Source organism: Neolamprologus brichardi, chromosome 2 (assembly GCF_056152115.1).
Source record: "Neolamprologus brichardi isolate AB-2024 chromosome 2, ASM5615211v1, whole genome shotgun sequence".
Lineage (NCBI taxonomy): Eukaryota > Metazoa > Chordata > Actinopteri > Cichliformes > Cichlidae > Neolamprologus > Neolamprologus brichardi.
The window spans coordinates 12,315,460-12,343,015 of record NC_142105.1 but is presented as its reverse complement, the minus strand read 5'-3'; the positions used below and the strand labels follow the sequence as shown (position 1 = coordinate 12,343,015).

General features: G+C 44.4%; 1 protein-coding gene across 2 annotated transcripts; it reads right to left on the bottom strand.

The window, feature by feature from the left end:
* pde6a (phosphodiesterase 6A, cGMP-specific, rod, alpha) lies at nt 1-27,556 on the bottom strand. Of its 2 annotated transcripts, none has more exons than XM_006797647.2 (24): nt 27,514-27,556; nt 26,863-27,196; nt 26,462-26,603; nt 22,439-22,591; nt 19,718-19,807; nt 19,436-19,576; nt 18,705-18,779; nt 18,261-18,325; nt 17,358-17,424; nt 16,020-16,067; nt 15,117-15,266; nt 14,574-14,717; nt 14,046-14,111; nt 13,725-13,871; nt 11,890-11,997; nt 11,352-11,461; nt 9,596-9,683; nt 9,273-9,373; nt 8,455-8,562; nt 8,285-8,348; nt 6,628-6,702; nt 5,452-5,535; nt 5,110-5,278; nt 1-5,032 (listed from the first exon to the last, which is right to left on the bottom strand). In XM_006797647.2, exons 2-24 carry the CDS (start codon nt 27,189-27,191, stop codon nt 4,989-4,991), a joined length of 2,568 nt encoding a protein of 855 aa, XP_006797710.1. In that variant the 5' UTR covers nt 27,192-27,196; nt 27,514-27,556; the 3' UTR covers nt 1-4,988. The 2 variants fall into 2 exon arrangements, with proteins under 2 accessions (XP_006797710.1, XP_006797711.1); XM_006797648.2 differs by having other exon boundaries at nt 26,863-27,199; nt 27,514-27,546.

Genomic DNA, 27,556 nt, shown 5'->3' with positions numbered 1-27,556 from the left:
TTCCTGTTTGAATTCAATTCAATTCAGTTTTATTTATACAGCACCAAATCACAACAACAGTCATCTCAAGGTGCTTTATACTGTAAGGTAGACCCTACTATAATACATACAGAGCAAAAGCCAACAATCCACATCTGCACCAAAGAGTAAAACAGTGAAATGTGGAATATTAAACATTAGGTCTCTCTCTTCTAAGCCTGTTAGTACATGAGTTAATAACTGATCAACAAATCGATTTACTCTGCCTTACAGAAACCTGGTTACAGCAGGATGATTATGTTAGCTTAAATGAATCAACACCCCCGAGTCACTAGCGATCAGAATCCTCGAAGCACAGATCGAGGGGGTGGCGTGGCACACCAGCCTACTAATCAACCAAAGACCCAGACAGACTTTTTTTCATTTTAAAAGTTTGATCTAAGCTCTGCTAATTCCTGATGTCATTCCAAATTCTTGTGCAGGACAAGCATTTGTTAAATGGCCATGGCCGCCGGCATGTTTCTGCTGCTGTTTGTGTAAAACATGTTTTTGAATCAAAAAGAATCATCTGATGTCAAAGTGCTTTAAATCTGCAGCCGCTTACTATGTAACTATGTAAACATGAACCGTGAGACAGAGGGGATTTGTGATTATCTCATTGTTGCTGGGATGGACTGGTAAACGGACTGGTTCTTATGTAAAACCCAACCTGCGCGCAAGCCTCCTGCACCACCGACTCTGGGTGGTATTGGATTGGGCTCACAGTAGAAAGATGAGTCGGACAGAGGTGCTCAATTTGTGGCTGTGACGGCCGTTTATTCAGACACCCTGACGTAAACCACCACATCTCTGCTACTGGCCCTTGCAAAGCAATCACAGTAACCACTCTGCTTAATTATTAAAAGTAAAACAAAAAAAACCAAATGTATAAAACATAGTCATGTAAACGAGGCCAGTTCCTGGGTGAAAGCTATTAGCAAAGTGTAGCTTAAAAGCTAATGCTTTGTCATGCATTACTTTGCATGCACACACAAGAACACAAACTCTTCGCATCCCATCAGCCGCCACATAAACATCTCATTAAACTCATTATCATTAGACTAAACTTAAAAAAACACTGAGCGGCAGCACGAACTATAAACAGGGGCCTGTTAACAGGGCATGCATAGCTCAACAGTAACACCCTCTGATTTATTTAGCATGTTCTGCTCCAAGCAGGTAGCATGGTCAGACATGCAGAAGAGTTTCCCACGAAAAGTAGGATAGTAGGATGTAAGTCCCCCCTTTAGGACATGCTACGTTTTAAATGTTGTCTCTAGCTACGTGCGTAAAACACGATTAGGTGGAGTGCAGTCGCTGCTACTGAATTCAAGATGGTGGGGGAACATGGTGGCATCCACAAACCGGCACCCACATGCATTTTAATAGATTCATTCCACGTTTGTGAGAATGCATCATTTTGCTGGAAGATTATTATAATTACACTATTACTGTACTATGATGTTTTCTATGAAATAAGCTCACAGAAGCGGCCGATGCAGATTTATGCACTTATTAATAAACAGAAGCGTGAGATCACCAGCATCCACTGTGGAAATGAAAACAGTGACAGCAAAGGGAGAACCACCGTGATCACAGCACAGGCTGTGGGCAACACTGCTGCTATAAATAGAGCCGGCTCCCTGCAGCTCTGCAGTCACCACAGCCCCCTAAGCCCCTCCCTCCGCCTGCGTCACAGCCCAGCGCTGCACGCTCCGCTGATCACCATCACCGTATACGGCAATCCTGCCAGCTCCCAGCATGCCTTTACGTCACAGCAGCTTACGTCATGCACAAGTGACGGCATCCTTCAGATTGTGCATCGATGCTATTATTAGAAAACTACAGCAAGCATGCGAGGAAGGCAGGGAGGGGCACGTGATGAATACAGCTCCTGCTTCACCCCCCCGCCCGACGGAGGCTCCAGCAGCCCTCAGCTTCCATTCTGCTGCTCACACACCAACACACACACATTCATATCTTAGTGAGGACATCTAATTGACATAATGCTAAATCTTGTTTTAACATATGGCATAGAAACTGAACATTTAACAAAAACCCTCTCCTGTCTGATCATTTCCTGATAACATTCAAATTTACAATAATTGATTACACAGCAGTGGAGAGTAGACTTTGTCAAAGTAGATGTCTTTCTGAAAACGCTGTAACTAAGTTTAAGAATATAATCCACCCTCTGTTATCATCTTCAATGCCCTGTACCAACATAGAGCAGAGCAGCTACCTGAACGCTACTCCAACAGAGGTCAATCATCTTGTTAATAATTTTACCTCCTCACTACGTACGACTCTGGACACTGTAGCTCCTGTGAAAAATAGAGCCTCACATCAGAAGTACCTGACTCCGTGGTATAATTCTCAAACACGTATCTTAAAGCAGATAACTCGTAAGCTGGAGAGAAAATGTCGTGTCACAAATTTAAAAGATCATCATTTAGCCTGGAGAAATAGTTTGTTGCTTTATAAGAAAGCCCTCCGCAAAGCCAGAACATCTTACTATTCGTCACTGATTGAAGAAAATAAGAACAACCCCAGGTTTCTCTTCAGCACTGTAGCCAGGCTGACAAAAAGTCAGAGCTCTATTGAGCCAACCATCCCTTTAACGTTAACTAGTAATGACTCCATGAACTTCTTTACAAATAACATTTTAACCTTTAGAGAAAAAATGACTTATAATCATCTCACAGATGTAATATTATCCACAACTACTTTCAGTACCATTGATATTCATTTAGACTTTTTCTCCAATTGATCTTTCTGAGTTAACTTCAATAATTACTTCCTCCAAACCATCAATGTGTCTTTTAGACCTCATTCCTACAAAACTGCTCAAAGAAGTCCTGCCATTAATTAATGCTTCTTAAATATGATCAACCTATCTCTAATAATCAGCTGTGTACCACAGGCCTTCAAGGTGGCTGTAGTTAAACCTTTACTTAAAAAGCCATCTCTAGACCTAGCAGTCTTAGCTAATTATAGGCCAATCTCCAACCTTCCTTTCATATCAAAAATCCTTGAAAGAGTAGTTGTCAAACAGCTAACTGATCATCTGCAGAGGAATGGCTTTACTTACTTACATACTTACAACTTACTCCCCAACACTGGTTATAGCGGTTTTACTTGCTACCATCTCACCTATTGCATGGTTCACTCAAACATACGTTCAATTTTAAAACAGTTTTCTCTTGGTTTTGAAGCTACTTCCTGACTCTGTAATGGTGAGTGCTGTGAGTGAAGCTTGGGTTTTCCAGCTGTTTGTAGGAGTCTCTCTCTGAGCGTCCTCATGTGAGGCCTGAGAGCTCTGCACAGTTCTCACGTGCACAGCTGTAACGTCACTGATTAGTTGTAGTTGAATCTGAAATCCAATCCTTACTCAGAGAGAGCATGTTCCTACACCTCAGACAGTTAAATAATTTCTCAGCTTTAGAGCAGCTGAGGCCATTACTGTGAAAGTGCATCGCTGCAGTAGTATCCACAGATAGGTATGATGTAGAACACAGCGCGTCCCTGTCCTGTCTGCCATACCTCCACCCAGTCACAACAGATGGCCGTCCCTCCCTGAACCTGGTCCTGCTGGAGGTTTCTTCCTGTTAAAAGGGAGTTTTTCCTCGTCAAGATCACCAGCTGCTCACAGATACAGGGTTGTCTGAATGATTGGGTTTCTCTGTGCCTCTGTGGGGGTCTTTACTTTTACAATATAAACATCCTGAGGCGACTGTTTTTGTGATGTGGTGCTATTTAAATAACACTGAATTGAGTTTGCAGGTAAAATACATTTTACCAAAAGATTCTCTACAATAGTGAGGAAAAATGCTGTTACGCAATAAAAGATGGGATTTAGTGGAGTATTTCACCAGCAAACCTCTGGAAACTTCTTGTGGTGGAGAATAAACTGGGTTTGAAGCATTTGTAAATCTCCTTGCTAAATTCTTTCCAGCCCACTAGAACAGTTTGATCCTCTGTTGTTGAGGCTGGCTTCAAACTGATGCATAAAAGCAGCAGGATGTTGGATTTTGTGGCCGATGTATGTTAGTCAGATGCTTGTTAGGTCACAATCCGTTAAGCTTGAAACGATGTAAAACATTTCCACTGATTCTCCTGGAAATGAAAAGAAAGTGTGCTCGAGGCCCAAGAAAGAAACTAGTGAGCAGGCAGACATATACATTCTAGTACAAAGTCATCTACACACATACACCCTGAAACACACACACATGCACATACACGCTGACACAGCTGTCATTCAGTAGGGAAATAGTCAGAAATCTTTACTAATGTTTGCAAACAAGCTGTTTCTCTTTTCTTCATTACAAAGTGAGCGTCTTTGGTGTGTGTGTGTGTGTGTGTGTGTGTGTGTGTGTGTGTGTGTGTGTGTGTGTTGTGTGTGTGTGTGTGAGCAGTCAGTGCGCAGACACAGAAGTGATGCATGTTACATCCTGAACATGAATGCGACACAGGTGAGTGAGGGACGACTGAAAGGCTCCCATCACTGCGTCAGCTACAGGAAATGATGCAAAGAAAAGGCAGCAGCTTCTATTTTACAACCTTCTAACGAATCACAGAGTTCTTATTGTGACTCTCTGACAGTGTGCACATGACCTGGGACACATTGTCAAAGCAAAATAATACAGAAATGGTTTCTGACATTTGATTCATGGAAATATTGTTGTCACAGTCTTCGAGAGTATCCTGCGATATTGGGCTCAGCTTAAGGGCCTTGCACTGTGATCCTGCACTAAACTGACGGTAAATGTAAAAAACTGTGATTCCCACAAACAAATGAATGCAACAGGAAGCACAGAAGAGCGAATGAGACACATTTACAGCAGACCAAGGACATTTATGAAGCGGCAGCTGCAGGAAACAAGTGTCCAAAGCAGGAAACGACCTCCCAGCGAAGTGGGTTCCTCAGGTGCGGCATGTCGAGCCAACCCGGCAGGGTACCATGAGCAGCTCTAGCTGAGAATGCACGTCTTTGACTGAGACTGGGCCGCGCTCGCTGCAGCAGGAAGGAAAGGAGAGAAGTTCAGTGTTCAGTCAGAGTTTGGAAAGCTGTGACGCCTGACCGCCTCCTACCTTGTCTGGCTGCCGCAGCTTTCTCAGCCTCCTCCTCCTTGGCTTTCTTAGCCGCCTCGATGGCAGCGACCTTGGCATCGTGCTCCTCCTTCAGGGCATTCCACTCCTTCCTGTTGTTCATCAGCCGGTCCAGCATCGGGGTGATCTCCACGTGGAAGCGACTGAACTCCTGGGGCGACACAATTCAGACGCATCAGCGTTGCTCAATCCAAACCGCGAACGCTTCTTAAATGACACAGAGAGCCAGAGCGGCTCATGGGCCATATGCCGCTGCTCCACGCTTGCAGATGTTTATCTGAGTGGAAGCAGCAGCTGTGGGTGTCTGAGTGGGTGAGCTCTCACCTTGTACACAAAGGCGCAGACAAAGTCGATGAAGCCACACTGCAGCTTCGGAAGTTCCTCCGCTTTGTTCCTGTCCATCATGGGCTGAAAGAGAGAGAGAGAGAGAGAGAGAGAGAGAGAGAGAGAGAGAGAGAGAGAGAGCTTATGGCCTCATCATCACTGTGGCCTCACACACCTGTGAGACTCCTACTACAACGTTTATCCACCTGCTGAACTCTCAGCGGTCAGCTCCTCACGTTTTCCTCTTTAATGACTGCTGAGTTACTGCACAGTCCTCAAACCATGTACAAAGCCCTGACTGTGGGCTGAACTGGAGACCAAGGTCTTGGATGCTTAGTATTTAAAATTACATTTAATAAAGGGCTAATTATACAAACATGAAATGATGCAAGCTTCTTTCAAACAGGCATCACCTTTAAAACAGAAGCTGCTACATTCAAACGTCATTTCGAGGAAACGCTGAGGCGAGCCCTGAAAAGGTCACGATGGCTGCTGGAAAAGCCTCTGCAGAGTCCTGTCAGACCACAGTGAGTCACATGACCTCTGTGGCACAGGAAGCTCTCCCTGCTGACACTGCTTAAGATTAACTCAGAGCACCGCCAGGTAAGCGTGGAGGGCGGTGCTTCAGGTGTCTGAAGGGCACGAGAGAGCAAGGCAGGGGAGAACAGGAAGGTCGGAAAGGATTTGGTCAGACACAGTCACGGCTCTCTCTGTATCAGCGCTCCACACGATGGCTCAGCACCGCCAGTCTGTCCTTTCATATTTTCTCCCCATCACTAATGAAACCCCGTGGATTCGGTCCACCAAGTCCTCCCCAACTCCAACTTCAGAATAAACACATGGAAATAACTGAGTGGAAATGTGTTTGGAACATTTCACTGTTCATCCAAATGAGTCTTACTTTAAACTCCAGAACAATCGAGTGAAGGTGGGGAGGTCCAAAGCCCTGATGTGAGAGGAGATCCAATCCCTCCACTGGAGCATTCAGGCACCATGTTTGCCGTACATTTGAGGAACCGCGTACCTTCTTTCCTTTTATTCTAAATATTATTTTTTCTCACATTTCTGACAGGGAACAACAAAAACCCCACAGCTGTTTCTGTCTGTGACTGTGTCTGTGGGCTGTGGTTAGTTTAGAGTGAGGACAGCAGAAGCTGCAAACATCTGAGCTCTTACGATAGGCTGCTGCTCGAGGACCGTCCTCTCCAAGTCTCCCTGCTCCCAGAACTCTGCAGCGACAGACAGCGCCACCTGGAGGAGGAACCAGACAGGTCGGGTCAGAGCTGCTGCTTTGAAGGAGAACACACACACACACACACACACACACACACACACACACACACACACACACACACATGCTGGGACTGGAGGAAGGACAGCTGCTGCAGTTTACCCCGGAGCTGATAGGAGGAAACATTTGATGGAGCAGGAAATGATCCTTTGTGTTTCACATCGGCCGCTAAATCTGAATCAGACTGCTACAGTGTCAGGCTGTGTCTCAGAGAGATGGAGGAGCACTGATGAATAATATGGAAATTCAGTATTCAGAAGCGAGTTAGTCATCGAGCCAGTTTTGGGGAACAATTGTGGCGAAGCGAGCAAAGCCTGTAGACACAATCTGTGTGCGTGGGAAGCAGAGCGGAGTGAAACGTGGGAATTATCAGCCATAAAAATGTCAGCAGAATCTCACAGAGAATCAAGAAGCTTTTGTCTGTGAAAAATCTGAGCGAGAGGCGTCCATCACTATCTATCTGCACTGGATTATCTGTTTAAATCACAAAGCAGGCTAAGAGAGTAACCAGGGTTAAATTACAGCGGGGTATCGAGTGTCTGCACGCCTCGTCGTCATCGTCACGGATGTTTCCGTATGACAGGTGCTCAGCTCTGAGGGTAGATTCAGGTGATGGAGCATCAGAACACACTGGGATCATCCTCAGTGCCAGCTCTCACTGTGTCAGGATTTTTAAATAGCAGAAGGCTCTCAGGATCAGCGGGATGTTCCCCTCTAAAGGTCAGACGCTTGGTAAAAAGGGACATTCCAGAGAGTGTCTGCTGATCCCGAGACCTCTGAGATCTGGACCCTGATTCTCATACGATCGGTTCGGTCTGCTGCACAGAACATGAACACCACCCACGAGCACGTTTCGCAACACGAGCTGCATTAAGAATGTGACAGAAGAATCGAACCTGTTCTGAGCAGACGCCACATGGGCATTTACCCAGAATGCACTTCTACTGCTCCTCCAAGTCACAGACATCAAACTGCTGCAGTTCATCCCATCACTGATGCTCACAGAAACCAGGTTTAGTCTTTAGACTGTGCAGTACTTAGAAAGTTTGGCCCCGCCCCCTGCACGTCCACCTGAGCAGGAACGTTTCAATTAAAGTGTGTTTGTTTGGATTAGCTGATCTAAATAATTAATACGGCTCATCCATGCAGTAAATCACCTGGAGGAGAGCCTGACAGCGTAAACACGACTCCACCTGCCACCTCAGAGAAGTCCTGGGGGGTCCCCGCTGGGAGCCACCGTCCCAGAAACTAAATGCATTATTAGTCCTGCTTTCTGTCAGTTCGTGCTGATATTACATCCTTTACAGAAATGCTGAGCCTGCCAGGCGCGCCAAGCGAGCGAGAAGCAGCGGGTTGCTTTTGATGCACGAGGCCGTCAGGAACTGACACCGAACGCTGCCTGGAAAAATGGCTGCGCTGACAAAACATCTCTCTACATCTACTTCATCATGGCGTGCCTCTCGCAGAGTGTGTGTGAGTGTATGTCGGGTTACAGCAGAGGGCCCGTTTTACAACCAGAACTGAGACACTCGGGGGGCCTACCTTACTCTGGATCTCCCACGGTTTGGCAATGGCGGACAGGTCACAGGCTGTCATCATCATCGCCCTGCAAGCACAGCACGTGGATGGGTCAGAGCTGCGTGTCTGGGTCTCCTTGCTCGCCTGAGTGTGTGTGTGTGTGTGTGTGTGTGTGTGTGTGTGCTTCTGCATACATGACGATCTCTTTGCGTGTAGTCTCCAGCATCATGTATTTGGTCCAGTCGTTCCAGTTCTCGTAGGTCTTGGACTGGTCTACAATCTTCTGGAACATGGTCCTCTTCCTGCACAGAGACAGACATTCCAGTCAGCTCACAGGAACCATTCCGCTGTTATTGCAGTTATTCCAAAGCCTGGAGAAAGTGAATTAAGTCATTCTGTGGTCCCCTGCTGAATGTGGAAGTTTGCTCACTTACAAAGAAATAATCAGTCTCTAATTTTTATGGTAGTTTCATTTTAAATGAGAGCGACAGAGCATCAACCAAAAACCCAGAAAATTCATTATATAAACTGATTTTCATAAGAATTTGGTCCAAGCAATTCTGGCTCCCACAGACAGGCTCTGTACCCGTGTCACATGCACTACATGATTATAATCAATCAGTCGGGTACTCCTGATCTCAGCTCATTGTGTGAACAAAGCACAGCTGAAAGCTGAAGCTAAGCTCCATGCAGGATCTCGCTTCATGGGGTGAGGATCATGAGAAAGGAGGTGGGTGGAGCTAGTTAATGATCTGAAGGCAGGCGGTTCCACAGGTATGTCTGAGATCTGCAGGGAACATCATAGAAGGCTTGGTGCTGATCAGATGAAGCCACAATTTAGCTCCTTGGCAACAACTCAACCCACTGTGGTTGGAGGAAGAGAATTCATAAACATTAGAGACTGTCTGAATTCAGCAGGGATCAGGTAACTATCCCCCTGCTGTAGGTCAGGTTACTGAAGCCTTCACATTCCAAAGGTAATGTTGTGGAATGATGCTGCTAGCGTACTGACTTGAAGTACAGAGCCAGATCAGTGGCGATGATGGCGATGTCCATAAGGTGGATGACAAGGTCGTGCTGACGGCGGTTCAGATTCTGATAAATGTTCAGCGCCTGAAGCAGAAGAAAAAAAAAAGACACTTTGAACAACAAGAAAGGATCCAAAGGTTGAGGTTCCTGCACCTGAGACTCGAAGAGCTCAAAGATGCCTCCTCTGATGAAGCAGAGGTAACGCTCAAACATCTCAGCCCCACTGCTGAAGATGTGATGGCAATCAAATCATCACTGCACACGAACAAAGCTTCACATCTTCATATTTAACGTGTGTGTATATACCTCATCTCTCAGCAAAGTCTTTCCAAACTCCAGATGGTGTCTTTCCAAGATGGAGGAGCCGTGAAGCTTCGCCAGAGGATTACCAGACCTGGACACAAAAACACACACACATGCACAATGGGAGGTTAGACTGTGATAAATCATGCATGTTGAGCCCAGGGTGGGCCTGGCTGCCTGTGTCCACTGCTAATGGTGGCTTTCATTAGCTCATCCATCAGCGGGAGGAGCAGAGCAGCTGGAGGCGTAGCTCGTCAATATCGACTCGTTGATATTCTCCGTGTGTGACGCTGACTTCACTTAAAGAGCTGAGGTCAGCTCGGTGGCTCACGGGACAAGCGACTGTCGCTCGGAGTTGATAAACGCTCCTCAGAGTAAACAAAGGTCTGATTTCCAGAAAGTTTCAAAGAACGTGACTGATGCTCTTCAGAAAATCAGGACACGCCGCTCACAAAGGTGACACCTGCTCACTATTCAGGGTTCCCACTGCTGCCCCTGCACTTTGGCATCCTTACACGAGCAATGTGCAAGTACAGAGGGTCGCAGCAGTCTCACCTTCTCACCAAGACACAGATAAGTTGTAGCCACATGTATCAGCGTGGTGTTTGTTCTTAAAAAGGCAAACTTTGATTTAGCTGTAAGTTTATATGGGCAGTGTTTTTCAATGTTAGGGTCTGCGTGTGACACCAGCCTTCAAAAACCTGTGGAGCAGCTTCAGAAGAATGTTCCTCACTGTGAATCATCTACAGAACATCATACCATCAACATACTCAACAGCTGGAGGAATCTCTGTGCGCAGGCTGATAAGGATAGATCAGGAACACTTCCAGCATCTGTGAGTGGCTTGGCTACAGCTCAGTCATGGAGGGTAAGACGGCACGTGTGACTACGATGGAGAAATGTGCTCCTTTAAAATTGATCTCAGGTCAGACCCAAACACGGATCCTCATGAAGAGGAACGGGAGCTTCCGGCTCGTTATCTGCAGTTATCGGGCTTGCAGACCATCACAGACTCATGAACTGTCCAACTTTTACAGACACGTCACTACCTCCAAATTTTTCTGTTAAAAGGGAGTATTTCCTTCCCACTGTCGCCAAAGTGTTTGTTCATAGGAGGTCATATGATTGTTGGTTTTTTCTCTGTATGTATTATTGTAGGGTCTACCTTACAATATAAAGCGCCTTGATCTGGCGCTGTATAAATAAAACTAAACTGAATCAAATTCATAACGATGTCGTCATGTTTTTCTTATAGTGTTTGATTTGAACATTTGATTGTTTTCTACGTCACAGCATCCTGACTTTTTGTAATTGTGGTTGTAGTTTTCTTTTAGTGGCTTATGTTTCATTAAGATTTGTTAATAAATGCCATATTTTCTGCACATGCTCCTGTCAGAAGATCTGCTTCTTAAACCAAACAGTAAAAGCTGCCTTCGTGCAGGGCCTCGAGTAGAAATCAGTGTTTGATTTGATCAAATCGAGCCAACAGACTGTACAGAAAATATGGATGTAATTTTAAGCCCTAAACATTGTTTCTTTGTAATGACCAGCAGAGGGAGATTCCTCTGTGAGAAAATAAGGCTCCTGCTTGGCTGCTCTCTGAGCTCAGGAAACAGTCTCAGATGTTTTTAAGTCTTCTTTAATATAACATGATTTTGTTCTGCAAATGACGGAAAACAAGCTAAATGCTCCACTGGTGGCTACACCCATCTCATATATGCAGCATGCATGCCAAACACCCCCACCCCTGCCTTCTTACTTCATCTGGTATAGGTTGTTGGTTCCTCTGTGGTCGATATCGTGACAGAAGCCGGCGGTTACCATGGCCATGCACTCCAGGTCTGTGTAGTAACGCTTCAGATCACCTGTCTGAGAGTGTCAGTCACACAGAGCGGATGTTTATTCATGGAGTCGGCGTGCAGGTGTGCACATGCACACAGACACACACACAGATATGCACACACAGGGATTTACACCGATCCACACCCAGAATCATTGCATGTGTCTGCGCTATATGAATATAAAGTATGACTCTGAGTGGTTTTCTTAATAACGACCACTTCAGGCATACTCCATTATCTCTGCCACAAACACACAAACATGCACGGCCACATGTACAGTGCGCTCCACATGATAATGAGCAAAATAATGAGATGAGAGAAGAAGAAGGAAAGGATGTTCATCACCTTGACTGAGAGAATGAAGAAGAAGAAGAACGGGGTGAGCAGAGGGGTGGGGCTGAGGGATACTGAGTGTGTGTGTGTGTGTGTGTGTGTGTGCGCGCGCGTGTGTGAGACCATCAGCAGGGTGAACATTGTCTGTCCAACGTTGAATCCGTGCCTCCAGTTGTGGTAGGTGATCTTCCTGTAGCCTTTACTCAGGGAGTACATGAACCTCACCAGGACCTGCAGAGGAAGCACAGCATGAGGTCCAGAGGTATTAATAACAATCCTTACATTTGAAATGATGCTAGTTTATCTAGTAGTCTTTCACTTTTAACCAATAAAAAGTGTAAGTGTGTGCATGGAAATGTCTATTCTTAAACAGTTCATGCTAAACTTCATTTAAAGCCCCTGAATTGACGTGCTGTGTGAACATTAGCCATCTAATATTTCGTCATCTCTTATAATTTGATATCCCAAAATGCTCCTGGCGAGTATTGTGGTGATGACTTTAAACCATGTGCACGTCCAGCTGTTGCTGAGACAGAGTTCACATCACGTCTGTTGTCATAAAATCTTTTGAACGCCCGGTGTTAGCCTATCTGAAGGACATTACAGGCCACCAGTTGGATCACCTGCAGTTTGCCTAACAGGTCGGTGGATGATGCAGTGAACATGGGACTGTATTACATCCTGCAACATCTCGACCACCCGGGAACTTATGCCAGGGCCCTGTTTGTGGACTTTAGTTTGGCTTTTAATACCATTGTGCCTGAACTTCTCTCCTCCAAACTTTCCCAGCTCAGCGTGTCACCAGCTACCTGTCAGTGGATCACCAGCTTCCTGACAGACAGGAAGCAGCAAGTGAGGCTTGGGGGAGATCACCTCTGAAACTCGGTCCCTCAGTATTGGTGCCCCTCAAAGATCTGTCCTCTCACCACTATTGTTCTCTCTCTACACCAATGACTGCACCTCCAAGAACTCGGCCGGTAAACTCCTAAACATAAACTCCTGACACCACCATCATTGGCCTCATTCAGAATGGTGATGAGTCTGCATACCGGCAGGACGTTGAGCAGCTGGTACTCTGGTGCAGTCAGCACAATCTGGAGCTGAACACGCTTAAGACTGTAGAGATGACAGTGGACTTCAGGAGACATTCCTCAACACTGCTCCCCCTCACCATATCAGACAGCCCGGTGTCTACTGTGGAGATCTTCAAGTTCCTGGGTACCACCATCTCCCAGGACCTAAAGTGGGAGACCAACATCTCCTCCATCCTCAAAAAGACCCAGCAGAGGATGTACTTGTTGAGACAACTGGGGAAGTGCAGTCTTCCACAGGAGCTGCTGATCTAGTTCTACACTGCAGTCACTAAGTCTGTCCCGTGCTCCTCCATCACAGTCTGGTATTGTGCAGCCACTAAACAGGACAGGAGCAGACTGAAGCAGACTGTACGGGGAGCAGAAAAGATCACTGGCGCCCCCCTGCCCTCCATCCAGGACCTGCACCTCTCAAGAACCAGGAAACGGGCAGGGAAAATCATCACAGACCCCTCACACCCTGGACACAGACTTTTTGACCTGCTGCCCTCTGGCAGACGGTATAGAAGCCTGCAGACCAGGATGGGGCTTGCCAGCATGGCCTCAGAGCTAACAGCTGTAACTACGCTGGTGTTGAGAGCAGGTGACTGCTGTTTCATCACAACCAGCGCTCTGTTTCCTTTGTGCAGGTGTACTGAAGCAGCCCTTTAATCCACTGGGGAAACCCCAGCGCAAAGGCCCTGAACCAGGCTGCTCCATGTTCACTCACACCTGCAGGTAGGAAGATAGCCAAGAGTACCAGGGGCACGTACACCCCTCCACCGATTGATGGAGGTCAGCTGCAAACTTTTCTCTTCCCTAAATGACACTTTACCGTATTCTTAGTTATATGTATGCACTTAAAGCCACGGATGGGGGCACACAGACCTCTCTGGGAATGTGAAACTTGTCCACCACTTTGAGTTCGTAGTACATCTTGACGCCACACTTCACCAGGTCCAGTTCGCTGTGTTCAAAGTCACAGAAGTGAAACTCGAAGATCTCGGCTTTCTTGGAGTTCGGCAGCACCTCGGACTGTCAAGGAAAACAAGAACAATGCATCAGATTAATGTGGGAATATTTTATTTGGTCATGACCCGGAGCTCCGCGTGGATTAGGAATAATAAAAATCATCCGAACAAACAGCTCCCTTCTCATCCTGCCCTGTTTTTCTTTTTGTGTGCTGATGGGAGTGTTTGGTATTTTTACCAGGATCTCCTGAAGCTCCTCCTCCTCGCACTCGTCCGGTTCCTTCCCCCACCTCTCTCTGGTGTTCTGCAGACAAACACACATCGTCAACAGTCACCTTGGATAAAATGGTTTGGCATCCATCAACTGACACCTGATCTGAGGTCAGAGCAGGTTGTCTCTCTGACAAATCACCTCATAGAAAACCTGACAGCTTATTCCAGCTTACAGATGATGCTCAGCTCCTGCTCCTGTCATCCACATCCACCAACAAAGCTTCAGAGAGACAGCTTTTAGCACGAATACTCAAACAATAAAAGACAGACATAAAAGAGAGCGCTTCATCTCCATGTGATTAGAATCACATTTATCCAAAAAAGTGCTGTAATTCAACGACTCTTCAAGTCTTCCACTAAAGATGTTCACTTACTGAAAGTTTCATTAATCAGAGCCAAAGAGATTAGTTTCAGAGGCCATCCTCATCTCTGAGGTGCTCCTGCCTGAAACAGGAGGAACGAAACTTGAGTGTGGAGACACAGACTCACTCACCAGGACGTTTTGGATTTCATCTTTGCGACACTTGACATGGTAGAGCACCATGTCCTGGTAGATGTCCTTCCTGTTTTCCAGTTTGTTCATCTTATCGTAGGTGTCGGTGTTGAGCACCGACCAGCCCAGGAACTGAGTCAGAGACTGGGAGAGAAAACACTGGAGCTTCATTCACCTCACAATCAGCGTACAATTAAACAGTATGTGTTATTGCGATATAGTCTAGTGGGTAAAGGTTTGTTGTGTGTCGTGTGTAGTCCTGTATATATCTGCAGCCTCAGTCAGCTTTAAATTTACAGCAGCCGGCACCACAGGACGCTCCCTACTGTAGGGTACAGTTCATTTAGTGATAAAATCAGGGCAACAATATTAAGAGCAGAGGTTTGTTGATGAGCTGAGGGTGTTTTGTGTTGCAGTGAGGTAGCCACAGAGACATCAGTAAAAGCCTCCAGGCCTGATTATAAATAATGCAGACGCTCTGAATGGCCTGCAGTGTATTTATAGTAAACCAGTGACACACACACACACACACACACACTGTACCTCCATCAGGGTTTCATCCATCTCATCAAAAGGTTTCCCATCCTTCCTGTTATAGAATGTGGCCACACCCACAATCTCTTCCTTCTTGTTGACGATGGGCATGGACAGAACGTTCTTAATGGTCCAACCAGAGTCGTCCAGCGGCTCCGTCTGAACATGAAAACACCCTGAGTTTAATTAGCGATGACAGGACGGCCTGCGTGCCCACTCTGAGCTGGTCTTATAAAGGAAAGAGTTATTTATTTTCTGTAATAATCTTTTTGTCCTACAGACCGTCTCACAGTAACCATGTCAGGCAGTCTGCCTCCATCAGTCAGCAGACATCTGAGATGTTCAAATGACTGACTGCAGCTTTAAGCCAGTGTAACAGGCCCCACACTGTCAGCAGACCTGAAGCACGATCGTGTGTGAGCTCGGACAACAGTACCCATCGCAGTAGAACGATTAGAATAAATGCACTCAGAGCTTAACAGCCCTCAGGAACATCATTTAAAGTAAGGAGAGCAGAGAATGTTGGAAATGTCACCGATTTATATGTTCATGATTAGTCTCTGGTGTACTGTTATAGTACAGGACAGACCACTGTAGTGCCAAGGTACGTCCTTCGAGCTGGCTCGCACAGTGCAATCAAATTCCAGCATCTTCTTCTACTGAACATCTGATTACAGATGACAAGCCAAAGCGCTCTCACCGAACCCTCAAACAGGAAGCTAAAACCTACTTTTTCCTTACTGAAAGATTTCAAACATAATTATGGTCATGTTATAATCTAAGATAATACTGTGGATGATCACTTTAGTCTGGAGTCAGTAATAACTGACAGCAGGTCAGTGCTGAAGTCATTCAGTAACATCTTTGTGTTTTATGAAGCATCCCTGGAATGAAAGGTGGCGTACAGCTTACCTGAAAGCTGAAAAACTCGTCCTCAGCTGCGTTCATTATGTTACAAATCTGTGGGAAAAGGAAATAAAAAGTTGAGCATGTGAGGGGGAGAAGCTTCAAGTGTTAGCAAAAGACTTCTGAATCATCTGGAAGCTTCAGAAGCAGAAATATCGATGAGAATGAGGAGAAATGAGCAGAAGGTGGGATGAACGTGCTCTGGCTCTGTGGAAGAAAGAACCACATGTTCAGGTGCCCCCCCACCATATCCAAAACCATCACCGTCAGGCTCTCAGCTTTTTCTCTCAATCATGGAAACGTAACTCTGCAGAGGAATAAAGTTTTCACCTTGTACATAAAGCAGAAGGGGAAATATGAAGCGGGAGAGATGATGTAGGCGTGACAGATGATGAGGAGCAAAGACGACGGGAGGACGGGACAGGAGGAGGACAGACGAGGAGGAGGAGGATTAGACAGACGAGCGGCGGCAGCGGGCTCGGCGGTTTGGGAAACACTTGCCGTGATTAATTACAACGGTTGCAGAAATTACAATTATACATCACAGCAGCGTGTGGCTGAGCACTTTTCATTTCCACAGCGGCATGCACGCTGACAACTGTGTAATAACTCTGAAGGCACTCTGCTCATCGACCCACCCGCACACTGCAGCGAACATGAGTGGAAATCAGATTTTTAAAGGACAATGATCTAAAGTTTTCACTGTCTGCACATCAGTGACAATGATTTAAGACTTTATTGTTTAAGGAGTTATTAACGTGGTTCTGACCAAGAACACAAAGTACAGTAAAATTACAAGATTACTGGGAGCTGACGTTTCTCATAAGAGACAAAGGAAGAAGGGCATGTTTGTTTTTTTACACAGAAAAGCTGATCAGGAATATTTTATGCAGTAATATGACACAAACTTTAAACACAATTATTGCCAAAAATATTTAGATGGTTCACTTCAGGCTCCAGATCATTAACCTGTGTTTTTTCTAATGATCAGCAGGGGGCAGCAATTCAGGCTGTAAAAAACAGTCTATGAGAAGCTAAACTTGCTAAACACTTGATTTACAGCTTTGCTGACCAGTGTATGGGCTCCAGTCATGTCTTACTTAAGAAGATCTGATGCTTACTTTGTAAACAGGAGTAAAATAGACGATAAAGTAGGAAAGCTTTACGCTTGAGATGACAGCGACCTCAGTTTCTCGGTCAGATCATCACTTCTGGTTTTAAAAGTATTAAAATGCTAACTTGGAGCTTCTGAATGAATTCTCGTGGGGTAAGAACAGCAGAAACATTGGAAATTGATTATCTTGTGACAGTTAATGTGAGCTCGTAGGAATAACATATACTGACCAGCCCAGTTTCTGCTACATAGGTGGGTAAACCGCTGACCAGGGCCCAGTGATCTGCTGGAGGACCCCTGGAAATGAAGACATGCCACACAGAAGGTTAAAATGCCACAATCACCTTTAATAAAAGCGAACAAAGTGTACATTTCAGTGGTAATACTCAGTTTACTGTATCATTGTTAAGCAAATGTCATGTAAAACGAGCTCAGGTCAAATAACGTCTGTACAGCCTTCGGTTTGCACTGTGGTGAAGTTACTGTGAGCTGCATTGTTTGCACAGCGGTTATTAATGTTTACAGAGCAGGGTGGGATCACGGAAATCACAGCCTTATATGGCTGAAGGGAAAATATATCAGTGGCGCTGTGAGACTTGGCTGTGAGGCTTCGCAGAGCTCCCGAATCTGTCTTTTACCCTCAGGTAAAATCTTTATTTTTCTCCCACATAGAACGTTATTACTATTAAAATCAGCGTTCTCAAATGTATTCTTGCTTCATTTAATTTAGTGCGTTTAACTTCACTTGTTTTATATATTAACTTACTTGTATTGAGTCACCTGTGCTCTCTCAGACAGACTCGCCAGGCTGTTCATGTTTATCATTATACTGTCGTCACTCTTCCACGTGTTGTGTTCAGATTGTGATTCCTGTGGATGTGTTTTTTAGGACACATCAGGACTCCAAGTATTCCCGTTTGAATTAAGCCACTCTTCCTTCAGTGCAGGGGTCACGTGATTGTGACCCTTGCACTGCTCTTATACACAACCATATCATCTATGTTAAGAGATCCCTGCATCCGTGCTCAGATTTCCTTCCTTGCAGACACATAAGTGTGACCCGACGTAATTCTAGTGGTCAAATCTCTGCAGCGGCACTAATATCTGCTAATGTCACATCTGCTGAGACTTACGGTATGACTTTGATGTCCTCTTTGCCATGGAGGATGTAGTCAATCACTTTGTAGAAGATGATTTCCTTGAGAGGTCAAATAAGATCACAGTTAGTTTGCTGAAACTCTCTGCACAGACTCAGGTGTGAAATCAGGTGTAAACTCCACACACAGATATAAAAAAAACAACAACAACACTGTGTGCCCACTGTGTGTGAATCCTGATAAACTAGAGCCATATAGGGGAAAGAGATTAGAGGAGAAAGACTTTGATAGGGCTGGAAGCATGATTTCACTCAGCGTGTGTCACAGAAATGAGCTTCTGATTGGCCTGCTGATGGAGATACAGGAAGCTGGCACGTTTTAACCTGCTGGAGGTGCTACAGTCACTGTGATTGGAAGCACTGAGTAACAGATGAATGCCACATGGACTTGGATCTCAGAGTTTGGTCAGGACCTCCTCACCCTGCCATCAGGAGTTTTGGGTCCATCATAAGGAGGAACCTCTCCCATCAAAACAGGCCACAAGTCAAAGAACTCCTGCACACATAACAGAGACACAGAGAGAAAAAGGCAGATTTAGAGGAGAGAAACATTAGTGTTATTTAACGTTATTCTGGGAAGATGTGGTGCTTTTGTTCAGTCTTCAGAACACGGCCAATTTCACAGATCACAGCGCAGCTTCTACTGCTGTTTGTTATTAAGTGTGTTATTCATGAAATCCAGTATTGTAAGCAGACGGCCATCTGTACAGACACACAACATGTGTTTGTTCTCTGAGAGCAGGTGCTGGGAATCAACTGGCAGCTGCTTGTAATTAGGTGGCAGCCACAGCCAGTAAGTAGTATTTATGGCACCGTGTTAGTTATTACAAATACATGGAGAAGCTAAGAAGATACTTTAAATATACTTTTGTCAGCAGAAGAAGAAATCAAGCAGATCAGATAAAGAAAGCCCAAGGAGTCTGAAAATATGCATTCCCAAAAGATGAAGATAAAAAACACAATGGATTCCATAAAAAACAAAGACTGGATGGACGCAGCATAGAAACAGGGATGATACACTTAAACATGTTGGTTCAGCAGGTCCTGGTCCTGAACCCAGACCATTCACATTACAAATAGCAGGTTGCTGGACAGCTTGCTAAAGATTTCTGGCTCCTCTGTGACTCTGGGTGTGAGTGTGTTGTTGCCTACCTTGGTCTTGGTCATGTCCAGCAAACCCACAGAGTAGCGGTCACAGTTGAGGAAAGCTCGGACTGTGTACAAGGCTTTGTGGAACTGCCTCTCGATGTCTGTCATCTCCTCAAACACCTTGCTGGCTGACCACAGCAACACCTGGACAGCAAAATCAAACGGAAACATTGAACGAAGGACAACCACGCACTCATCTCTGCTGCTTCTCTTCCTTCTAATGTCTGGCGCTTTTTTTTGTTCATCACCACTAAAGAAAGTGGCTTTGCATAGATCTATCCTTACCTGTCCTCTCCTGGTCTCACAGTTGTGTAGGTAGCTCAGGTGGAAAACTCTCAGTGCCAGGTTAGCAAAGTTCAGATATTTGTTCAGGGTCTGGGAGAGAGTAGAACATGAGTGGTGAGGATTTTGAAATGCACACTCTTACATCTCAAGTAATTAATTTGCAGACTTGGAGCTTGTGTCCATGTTTTAATGAAGAGCTATAATAATCCTAATCCAGGACACACAGTTCTGATGAGTTGCTGTCAAGAAACTTGCAGAAACACCTCGTTTTTATCTTCAAATGCAATGTTTAAACGGTCCCTGTTAGTTATGACAAAAAGATGCCTCATTATGTCTCTCCTGACATGCATCATGTTTGGAGCAGCAAAAAAACCCCCAAAATTAAGCAAAAATTGACTTAAGGATAAAAAAATCACAAAGACTGCACCAAAGAGTAAAACAGTGAAATGTGCATTATTAGGTCTCTCTGTTAATAAATGGTTTTGTAATTGATCAACAAACGGATTTACTGTGCCTTACAGAAACCTGGTTACAGCAGGATGATTGTTAGTTTAAATGAATCAACACCCCTGAGTAATAGTAACTATCAGAATCCTCGAAGGCCGAGGAGGAGTGGCAGCAATCTTTCACTCCAGCTTATCAATCAACCAAAGACCCAGGCAGACTTTTAATTAATTCCACACTAGCTGCAAAACTCAAAAAACAATTTTACTTGTTGTTTCTGTTTCTAATTTCTACTTCTTTGACTTTTTATCTAAATGAAGTATATGCAAACCTTCGGTCCGACTTGGTCACCTTACAGATCTTACAGCTCTTCATGATGCAAAATTAGTCCTGAATGCTAACAAAACCAAAGTAATGTTGTTTTCCCATAAGTGAAGCTCCGAACATCAACTCAGGAAAGTGATACCATAGAGCTTGTTGACTCATACAAATGTCTTTGTATTTGATAAGGATCTCAAATTACATACTTGATAAAAAACCTCAATGGACTTTACAGTTTTTTTATAGATTAAAATCGTGTTTCTCTATTGCAACTTGCGTTAAGCTTGTTTTTATCGCTGTTGGATTAAGCGATGCTGTCTATCGATTTGCCTGTCCCATTACCTTAGCTCAATTAGACCCCATTACTGTGCTGCCCTAAGATATATAACAGGCTCACACTTCATGACTCATCACTGCACTTTGTATAGCCTTGCTGGATTTACTTCACTCAATAATCGAATAATGAAGCATTGGTATATTTTTATATACACAACCATTTTAAGAAAATTGCCATCATATATCTACAACAAGTTCATTACCCTCCAGAACACCTACAATCTCAGAGCCAGGAGCTGGCTGCGGTTTAAAGTAGAACTTGTGAGCACAGAGCCAGGAATGTCAAGTTTGTCTTATTTCGGCGTGTGGTCTTGGAATTATCTGCAGCTCAGGATGAGGTTGGAATTTCTTATCCCTTTATCTAGTTTTAAACAAAAACTGACAGAGGTCCTAGTCACCAACTGTACCCGTAAAATTTAAATGGCTTGAATTCGAAACTGTTTTAAATGTTGTAATGAATTTGATATATTTTACTGCTTCATATTTAGTGGTCAATGTGATCATTTCATACATTGTTGCAGTTGTATATAAACTGGCTTGTTTTGCACTTTACACACTGCTGCTTCTTAGAAGCGATTCAGGGGAAGTGTGAACATCAGATGGGTTTCATTCATACACCACCACAAAAACAGCCGCCTCATGAGTTTCCTGTCACTTTATTATTCAGTTACACACAGTTTTTCAGTCTGTTGATGGTTTTCTGATAAATCTGCTGTGTCACAGTTAAACTACATGATGTATCGTTCACATCGGTGGCACCACAAGAATGCGGTTAGATCCGAGTGGAGCGTGGTTTGGGGTTAGGGGGACGCAGCTGGCTCAACAGCCACCGTGAATTGTTCCTGGTGTGTTTGAATGTGAGTCTGTGTGATCCAGAGTTTTGAATTTTCTAATTAGTTTTTATTTTTATTCCATTTTGACTTTTTGTTTTACTTCAGTTTAGAGTCAAGAGTCAATGTTCTTGTTTCAGTTTAGGCTTTATCTGTTAGAGGCAGGGTTTATGAAAATCAGTGCCGCTGTTACAGTAACACTTTTTGAAAACAGCGACTCTCTGTCTTGTACCAAAACTGAGCATATTAACTCTATAAGCTTATTTTCATTGTTTTTAGTTTTAGTGAACTATAATAAGTTTGGTCTCGAATGCTGCAGCTGACCATGTGATGTCTGATTGAGCCAATGGACAGTGAGGAGGACACATCATCAAAAGCAGGTGGAGTATGTCCATCCAACAATAACCATACCTGATGTAGTCAGGACCTCTGGAGTTCATGTGAGTCAAAGTTTCATGTTTTTCTGGTTACATCTGTAACATCTGTAACTTCGACTCCTTGTGTTTGTGATTGGTCTTAAATGAAGATCATTTTATTGGGGATTATTCTGGAGGTACGCTCGATAGTGTTCATTACCAGTTCTGTCTGGTTTCTTCCACATTAACACTCAGTCTAGTCCTGTTGCCAGGTTTTCTTTTAGTCCGGGTCTATCTGGCTCCAGTTCTGAGAAACTGACCCTACATGTTACTTGTTAAGACAAAAGGGGATGCAGCTACCTAAATATCACTGACAGCACGAGACAAAGCGGAAGAAGAAAGTCTGCTGAGGGACAGGCGCTGTTACAGGTTACCTCTTCATCCTTGGCAGTGAAGCACGGGCCATCCAGCTTGTTAACAGCCATCATGACAGCCACCATGTCTTTACCGTTCATGATCGGGACGGCGAGGACATTCTTCGTCACGTACTCGGTCAGCTCATCCACAAAGCTGCTGAAGTGTGTGCTCTAGGAGGAGAGAGAAGAGGCAGAGTGGATATTTCACTGTATCTAATTATCATTGCTTTCTCGCTGCACTTTTCAAAACTCCCAGAGCTGCTTTGATGAACGCTCTGATGATATCCATAAATGCTGTAAGTGAAGCCTCTCCGTTATCCTCAGATGCCACGCGCTCTCAGCTGCGCTCCATCTATGCTTCATTTATGCTTCTTCCTGAGCAGCAGGGGTCCTCAATTGTTCCTCTGAGGGTGTAACACAGGAAAAGCAGCTCATTAGCTGCCAAGCTAATCATATGATTGTTGGGTTTTTCTCTGTATCTACGAAGCGCCTTGAGGCGACTTTTGTTGTGATTTGGCGCTATATAAATAACATTGAATTGAATTGAATTGAATTGAAGAAGGAACAAAGACCTGCACAGGGACCCATTTGGCTATGACGAGGTCTCTGACTTTTTCTGGATGTTACCTGAGTGAGGCAGGAAAGGGATCAGAGCGCATGCAGATGTTTAAGAGGAAATATGGAGAAAGTTTGATACTTGTCTGCTTTCTGCTGAAAATACACTTGAAATCCACCCATCCATCTTCTAGAACAGGGGTGGTCAACTCCCGGCCTCGAGGGCCGGTGTCCTGCAGGTTTTGGATCTCACCCTGGGTCAGCACACCTGAATCAAACGATTAGTTCATCTGGAGAACTTCAAGACATGCTGAGGAGGTCATTTAGCCATTTAAATCAGCTGACATGTCTAAAATGTGCAGGATCCTAGAGGCCTGGAGTTGCCCACCCCTGCTCTCAAACAACCAAGTGCAGTAGGATATAAAATCAGGTGTGACAGTTAAAACTGAATAGATGCTGAAGCTGAAAACCATGTGAAACCCTTCTTCTCCCCTAAAAACACAGCGTGGAGTTTTCTTATCCAAACACTTCCACTGCAAACTGAAACGTCCTCAGGTGCATTCGCTGTTTTGATTCTAAAAGAAGGGCACAGAAACCCTGCTGTGGCTGATCCTGGATCAGCTGCTTCATCTGCTGCCTGACAAACAAACCCACTGCACAGATAGGGCACTTTGCCAGCTTGTTATTATGTGACCTTTGACCCTCTTAAGCTCGCAGAGCTCATCACCCTGCACATGGATCATTTACCCATTTTTAGATGGAGACACAGTATCGTTTACGCAGCTCTTACACAGTTGCTCTTCCAGTGTGGCTCTTCATTCCAGAGCACACACAAAGTACAGCTCTGCAGGTGTGATAAAAGGTGTGCGATAGTGCTGAGTCTGTGGAAGCAGCGGCCTGTGTGACCTCTGCGACTAATCTGGGATTGCTATTATTCAGGACAGATTAACCTGTTTATGTGGAGCCTGTCCACCTCCCTCCCTCACACACACTGATAAATAACAGGGTACCACTCTGAATATAATTGCGTTATTCTCGGTCTCACTTTGAAGAAGATGATGAATCGAGAGTCTTGCCTGATTGGCTGACCTGCAGTTAACTGGGTCAGGATGGAACCAGTGAGCACAAAGGCAGCAATGCCAGTCCCTGCATTTCCTACAGAGCCACCCCGTGTGCGTTAACATCACAAAGCCAACCTGTTATCTGGAAACACTCGCCAGTCCTTGGCTGGGTGGGGGGGGGGGGGGGGGGGGGGGGGGGGGGGGAAGAGGAACTGAGGCTCTGATTGCTCCTGTCACACTGTCATGTGTTTGTGTGAAGCTGAACACCGTTTCACAATGAAGAGCCAACAGGCTGCTGGGAGCACAACTGCTGCAAATAAACTGGGCACAATGAGCTTGAGCCCACTTTGTTCCTCCGTCAGCAGCACAGCCTTCTGAGGTCAGTGAAAGGATGCGGTGGAAGTGATACAGAGGAGCGCCTGTGTAATGTGGGCCGCTGCCCTACGTGGCGTGAATGTCTCAAAAAGAGCTGCCAGAGCGGGCGGACCTGCAGGAGCATGATGCGGACGCGAGAAAATGCTGGCCAGCTATTTTTAAATGTCAGAGGTATTGGCTGTAATGAGATTGAGAGGAATTAGCAGCATAAACAGCATGGAGTCATGTCACCCTCTGGTGGACACACCGAAGCCGAACGGCTCTGATAGATAATGAAACGGGTCATAAAAGCATCAGAAACACAGATGACTGCAAACATTCAGGGAACCTCGAGGCTCCTGTCTGTTAGTGATGTGTCGGTCGCGAACGAAATGATTCTTAGAGCCGGATCTTTGATGTGAACAACGGGAGCCGGTGTTGTACCAAAAGTGATTGTCTGCCAAAAACTGATTTCCGGTATTTGCCAAAAACTGATTGCTCATATTTAAACTGCTATAATTAACTTGTTGGGCTATAATAAGTGAAACATATGTGAAATGCATCCCTCATGGATGACACAAAGTCATATTGAGCCACAAACAACATTTGTGTAACAAGGTAGAAGCTGCAATCAGTTTTTTGGCAGCGACTTTTATATAACCTTTATTTATGCAGTTAAAAAAATGTCATTAACATTAAAAATGTCTTTTGTAAGAGTAAGTTGGCCAAGAGGACAGCAGAAATGGCAGCAAATATTACAATAGTTCTGTAAAAATATTTTAAGTGGGGATAAAGGACTGGATTGGTTATAATGTAAGTACAATAACACAGAGTTGTAAAGATACTTGAAAAAACAGATAATTTTTTAATTCTATATATAACCCCTTTGTAAACGCTGTTCACCGAAGTCTATTTACCAACATACGTAAAGATATTACACATTAAAAATACACGGAAACATTGGAAATCAGTTTATTGCGAGCCGTGGGTTTTTTTTTTCTTTCTCTCACCCTCTCTCTTGCACTTTTTTTCCGCTTCACTCCGCATGTACTCCCTTGTGCTTAACGCTGGGACGCGGTAGTTACACTCTCAGTAGCACAGGAACAGAGCAGGAGGGAAAGAGAGAGAAAGAGAGCCAGGGACAACAACGTCACATTAAAAAGGTATAGTAATCATCCACAACTATATTCAGTTGTGGATGATAAAGGATTCAGAAAGTTTATTCATGCAGGTCTATATGACAGAGAATATGCATGTTCTTTTTGTTTTCATATTTTAATTTATATTTAATTGTGTTGTGGTTTGCAGTGTTTTGTGTTGTTTCACTTTAAATTTGTTTAAAAGGAAAAAGCTGAAAATTTAAATAGTTAAAAATTGAAATGTGAATAGTTGGTTTTTGTATCATATGATTTATTTATTACATTTTATGTGGAGTGAATAAATAAAAGTATATTTACGGTGGCCCCTACAGACAAAGCACATACAAACTCCAAAACACGTAAAAACTCAAAACACGTACAAAAGTAAATGAATATTTTTTTTAAAATTATTTGATAATATATATGAGTACTTGTGTATAAATACACAAACAATACATATATGCTTTCAATTGTGTACGTGTTTTATCTCTAGGGGCCACCATAAATATTTATATATAAACATATATAAATAAAACCACTTTTTTTTACATTAGTAATTCTTTTTGTGCATAATTTTATATTATTGTTAATAAAAAATTAATTAAAGCAATAAAACAACCTGAAGAGCCGGTTCGGAGCCGAAAGAGCCGACTCTTTTCAGTGAGCCGAACCGAAAGAGCCGGTTCTTTAAAAAGAACCGGAAATCCCATCACTACTGTCTGTACTGACTGTCCACGCTGTAGTTTGCTGCTAAATTAACTGCTATTACTACAAATAACTGGAGTCATAACTGCATTAATTCCCTCTGTTTAAACCAGTCGTGAGTTCTTTGACATGCTTTCATAAAGTGAACGTGTATCTGAGAGGATTTCATCTTAGCTAAACAGCCACATGCTGCTTTTAGACTCTAGATGTTTTTGGGGTCTTATTACCTGTGACACGTCAGAAATGTTGACCATCTTTTTGCTGGTGGCCACGTGGCCCACGATGCCCATATCCAGCGGGTACACGATTTCACTGTCGGGTTGCACGAGGCACTCGTCAAAAATGGCGTCTTTATGAACGTTGAACAACCTGAAGGTAAATATGGAGACAGAAACGTGACCCAGGGTGAACAGGCCCTCTCTGACCTCACTAAGTGCTGGAAAGAAGCAAATCCCAGCGTGCTCCGTCACTGGTTCCTGAGGAGGAAGCGTGACCTCAGAGATAATAAACATGTCCAAGCTTCATGATTACATTTAAAATCTTTCAATTGCCCCAGGGGGACAAATAAAGCTATCAGCATCGCTGCTACCTGCACTGCTTTCAGACACTGAAGTGGGTCTGCAATCACCTGGTGGCGAGCTCAGCGACGCCGTTCCTCTGCCGGTACATAAAGAGACTCATGCGATCCACCCGCAGCATGAAGCTGAGGTGCTTCATCAGCCTGAAAACGGACTTCTCCATGTTCAGGTTATCCTGGATGTCACGCACCAGGTCGATGAGGATCTCGCTCTCATCCACCATCGTCAGCTCGTGAAACGTGCTAATGTTTACTGCCGTCTTGCGGTTGGGATCCAGCAAGTCCGAGATGATCTTAGGCCGGAAGTTCATGTCGAAGTACTGCTTGGCAAACTGCGGGTTGGCATCGAGGAACTGCTCTGCTGCTGCTGCATCCACCATGATTACTGCTGACAGGGGGCAAAGCTGATTGGAGGAGAGCTTCCACGAAAGACAACAAGTAGCAGATGAGTTTAATGCTGAGAGAAATATAATTTCGTGCAGAAGAAGAAGAGAAACTGGATTTGTTTCTGGGCTGAAGCCAAAACAATGAGCTAAAAGATGCTGAAGGGTCTTTGTCTTTTCTCAGCATTTTACTCTCAGATATGATAAGAATACAGAATGTGGTGTGAAAAGCATCCCTGCTCTGCACATACTTTTATCAATCAAACCATAAAATAACATAACAATGTAAAAACAGTTAGCAAGAATAAGGCGGCTGTACCTGTGAAAGTCCTCCTGCTGTCTCCGGCTAATCCGTCTGTGCT

Bases quoted from the DNA above. Each gene is read 5' to 3' on its own strand.
- pde6a (XM_006797647.2), bottom strand. From the start codon at position 27,191: ATGGTGGATGCAGCAGCAGCAGAGCAGTTCCTCGATGCCAACCCGCAG. The intron at 14,718-15,116 runs GTACAGTGTGTG...TTTCTCTCCCAG, and splicing joins TGGATGAAACCCTGATGGAG to TCTCTGACTCAGTTCCTGGG. The intron at 6,703-8,284 runs GTAGGCCCCCCG...TTCCTCCTCCAG, and splicing joins CGTGGGAGATCCAGAGTAAG to GTGGCGCTGTCTGTCGCTGC.